This window comes from Fulmarus glacialis, unplaced genomic scaffold (genome assembly GCF_000690835.1).
Source record: "Fulmarus glacialis isolate BGI_N327 unplaced genomic scaffold, ASM69083v1 scaffold34278, whole genome shotgun sequence".
In the NCBI taxonomy this organism is placed as follows: Eukaryota; Metazoa; Chordata; class Aves; order Procellariiformes; family Procellariidae; genus Fulmarus; species Fulmarus glacialis.
In genome coordinates, this window is record NW_009229472.1 from 2,863 (window position 1) to 6,332 (window position 3,470).

At 56.3% G+C, this 3,470-nt stretch overlaps 1 protein-coding gene across 1 annotated transcript in view; it reads left to right on the forward strand.

The window, feature by feature from the left end:
• Nucleotides 1-2,377: 2,377 nt before the first annotated feature.
• Nucleotides 2,378-3,470, forward strand: part of LOC104081226 (ATP-sensitive inward rectifier potassium channel 12) — a 1,281-nt gene continuing 188 nt past the window's right edge. The window contains exon 1 of the mRNA XM_009583873.1: nucleotides 2,378-3,463. Within this exon, the coding sequence (XP_009582168.1) occupies nucleotides 2,378-3,463 (1,086 nt within the window). The remainder of the gene's footprint in view (nucleotides 3,464-3,470) is intronic.

The following is a 3,470-nucleotide window of genomic DNA, read 5'->3' on the forward strand; positions in this document are numbered from 1 at the left end:
GAGGGGAAAGGGGGGGGTGGCGGAGGGGAGCGGTGGTGGTGACTGGGGAGCCCTAGGGTCCCCGGAGCATCACCCCCGGGTGAGGGCAGCGCCGCTGCCTCCGCAGTCACCCGGGCATGTCTCCCCTCCCAGCACAGTTAATCCAGACCCCAGCTAATCCTCTCGCAGGTCACTGGGAGCTCATTGCATTTTGTTCACTTCTCAAACGCATCTAGAATTAATTAAAAAAAACCCAACAGTAAATTCATCCCGTGGCAAAAGCAATCGGCGTATTCCCCCGGGGCGAGCCGGAGGGGTGATGGAGAAGCAGCCTTTTCTGGTTCCAAATGCTCAGATTTTATTAAAAGAAGAGGAGAGAAAGCCTTAATGAATGTAGCCAGTGTGGTCGGGAGGGAGACTGGGGACGGGTCACCAGGCTGGAGCCTGCAGCCAGCCTGACCCGTCAGCTCTGCAAGGCCACTTTGGTCTCATTTGACTTCCAGTGACTATGAGGTTGTAAGTATTAACTGTTCGTGCTTATTTTACTCTTCCCCGTGGCTGTAAGGAGGGAGGGATCTCGTGCCGACTGCCCCAGCCGGGTGCGAGTAACCGCTTGGTCTGCCGACACACCAACAAATAACCATGGTGCTTGAAAAATCAGCTTTTGGGATAAAAAATGGTTGTGCCTGGATGGCAGCAGGTGGAAATGTGTTATTTAGCGTATAAGATGGTGCCACGCGTGGGTCTGTTTCCAGCACCTGGGAGGTTTGGGCAGGTTGTTGGTGCTCCTGCTTGCGGTGCTGGGATTCTGCGGGGATCCCCAAGTCCCAGGCTGGATTTGGGGCGAGTTTCTGTAAAAGGCAGTCCAGCATACCGTTGCTAGCCGGGCTGATGCAGCCCCAGGCAGGCTGTGCCTGGCAATGCTTGCCCGCACTGGCGCTGGGCTGGCCCTGGCCACCGTGTCATGGAAAGGGTGCGCTTGTCCCAGCGTGTCCCTGGGCGCTCGAGCTGATTGCTCGGGCATCGATCGGGCCAGCGGATCTGACACAGCACGTACAGCCCGGCAGGTTCGCTGGTGCCTCTAGGCATGAGCCGGGCACCTCTGCACTGGGGGAACGGGGTGTCGCGGGGGGCTCTGCACCCGCTCCCCCACCACATTGCTGTCCCATGCGGGTCTCATTGCCAGCAAGGTGGTTGCATCCCCAGTGACACATCCCATGTCGCTAAAGAATAGGACGAGCTGCGGCTGGGGGTGGTTTGGGGAGCGCTCCTGCAGTGCCATCTCTTTGGGGTGCTTGGGACGTGCCACGTGGCTTCTCCACAATCCCATCCACTGCCTGATGCGGCCCCATGTGCCATCACAGAGGCAGCAGGGAGCCCACCCAACTTGGACCACCTTGCCCGTCTCCATGCTGCTCCCAGGCAAAGCTGAGTGTAGGTCCCTGACCCTCAGCTGAGCCCTCCAGAAGGGATCAAACCAGCTCCCCGTTCCCCAGCGGCAGTTGTCCTTTCGTAAGATTTGGCCAGCAAAACCCATCTGTGACCGTAGATGGCTCCGTGTCCCAATGGATGTGTTGGGAAAGTTGCTTCTCGGGACATCTGCCCCAAGCGAGTGCCTTCCCTGGGCGTTCTCCAACCGGCTGCACGTTGGCCATGTCTTCTCCCATCCCTGGGCTGGGGGATGGAGGTTAAATCCACATCTCCCTGTGGTTTCCCTCGACCCCGGAGGAGCTGGTGCTGGGGAGGTCGGGCAACCGCTGCTGCGATGTGCTGGGCAGCGGTCCATCTGGCACGGGCAATGTGAACTGATGGAGCTGCTTTCAGGCGTACCTTTATTAATATCTCCGGGCTAAGGAGAGCAGCTTGGCCTCTCTGCTTTCCTCTCCAGCAGCCTGACCCCGCTCTGACAGCAGAGCTCATGAGAAAAGCAAAGGGGAGAGACTCCAGTGCTATCCAAGGTTTTTCATCTGCTGGTGTCCTTGGGGTTCCCAGAAATGCTGCAGCTCCCCAGCAAGGTTTGCTCACTCGCTTTGTAGTACGAAAGAACAAACTCTAAGACCTTCTTCCTTCCTCCTGTGTGTTTTTTTGGGAACAGCCTAGCCATAGGAGGGGCAGTTAGGGCACTGGGGGGGTCCTCGCTCAACATGCAGCCACCCATCCCATCAGACCCATGGCCAAACACCCTCTCGGGTCCCTTTGCCGTGAGAGGTAACGGCCGTGTCTTTGTTTTCTCATTGCAGAGCCTCTCACGGGATCCGCGTGGTGACGTGGCAGCCAAGACGTGGAAGCTTGGGACTTCTCTTCCACCGTAACAGAATTTGGGGGGTGGGCAGGGGTGGGCCAGGGGGACGCCGGGAGTCGCAAGACCCTTCATCTTCACTGTGGGCTTGGCTCAGGGATGACTGCAGGCAGAGTCAACCCTTACAGCATCGTGTCCTCCGAGGAAGACGGGCTGAGGTTGACCACCATGCCAGGTATCAACGGCTTTGGCAATGGGAAAATCCACACCAGGAGGAAATGCAGGAACAGGTTTGTAAAGAAGAACGGTCAGTGCAACGTGGAGTTCACCAACATGGATGACAAGCCACAGAGGTACATTGCAGATATGTTCACCACGTGTGTTGACATCCGCTGGAGGTATATGCTCTTGCTCTTTTCCCTGGCATTTCTGGTGTCCTGGTTATTGTTTGGGCTGATTTTCTGGCTAATTGCACTCATTCATGGAGACCTAGAAAACCCGGGTGGAGACGATACCTTCAAGCCTTGCGTTTTGCAGGTCAATGGCTTTGTGGCTGCTTTTCTGTTCTCCATCGAGACCCAAACGACTATTGGTTACGGCTTCCGCTGCGTGACGGAGGAGTGCCCGCTCGCAGTCTTCATGGTGGTGGTTCAGTCCATCGTGGGGTGTATAATTGACTCTTTCATGATTGGTGCAATAATGGCAAAGATGGCCAGGCCCAAAAAACGGGCCCAGACATTACTTTTCAGCCATAATGCAGTAGTGGCAATGAGAGATGGAAAACTCTGCCTGATGTGGAGAGTTGGGAACCTCCGAAAAAGCCACATAGTAGAAGCCCACGTACGAGCTCAGCTAATTAAGCCCAGGATCACAGAAGAAGGGGAGTACATACCGCTCGACCAAATAGACATCGACGTGGGGTTTGATAAAGGCTTGGACCGTATCTTCTTGGTGTCTCCCATCACCATTCTCCACGAGATCAACGAAGACAGCCCCTTGTTCGGGATCAGCCGCCAGGACTTGGAGACAGATGACTTTGAGATCGTGGTCATCCTGGAAGGCATGGTAGAAGCCACCGCTATGACGACGCAAGCTCGGAGCTCCTACCTGGCCAGTGAGATCCTCTGGGGCCACCGCTTCGAGCCGGTCTTGTTCGAGGAGAAAAACCAGTACAAAGTAGACTATTCCCACTTCCACAAAACCTACGAGGTCCCGTCCACCCCCCGTTGCAGCGCCAAGGACTTGGTGGAGA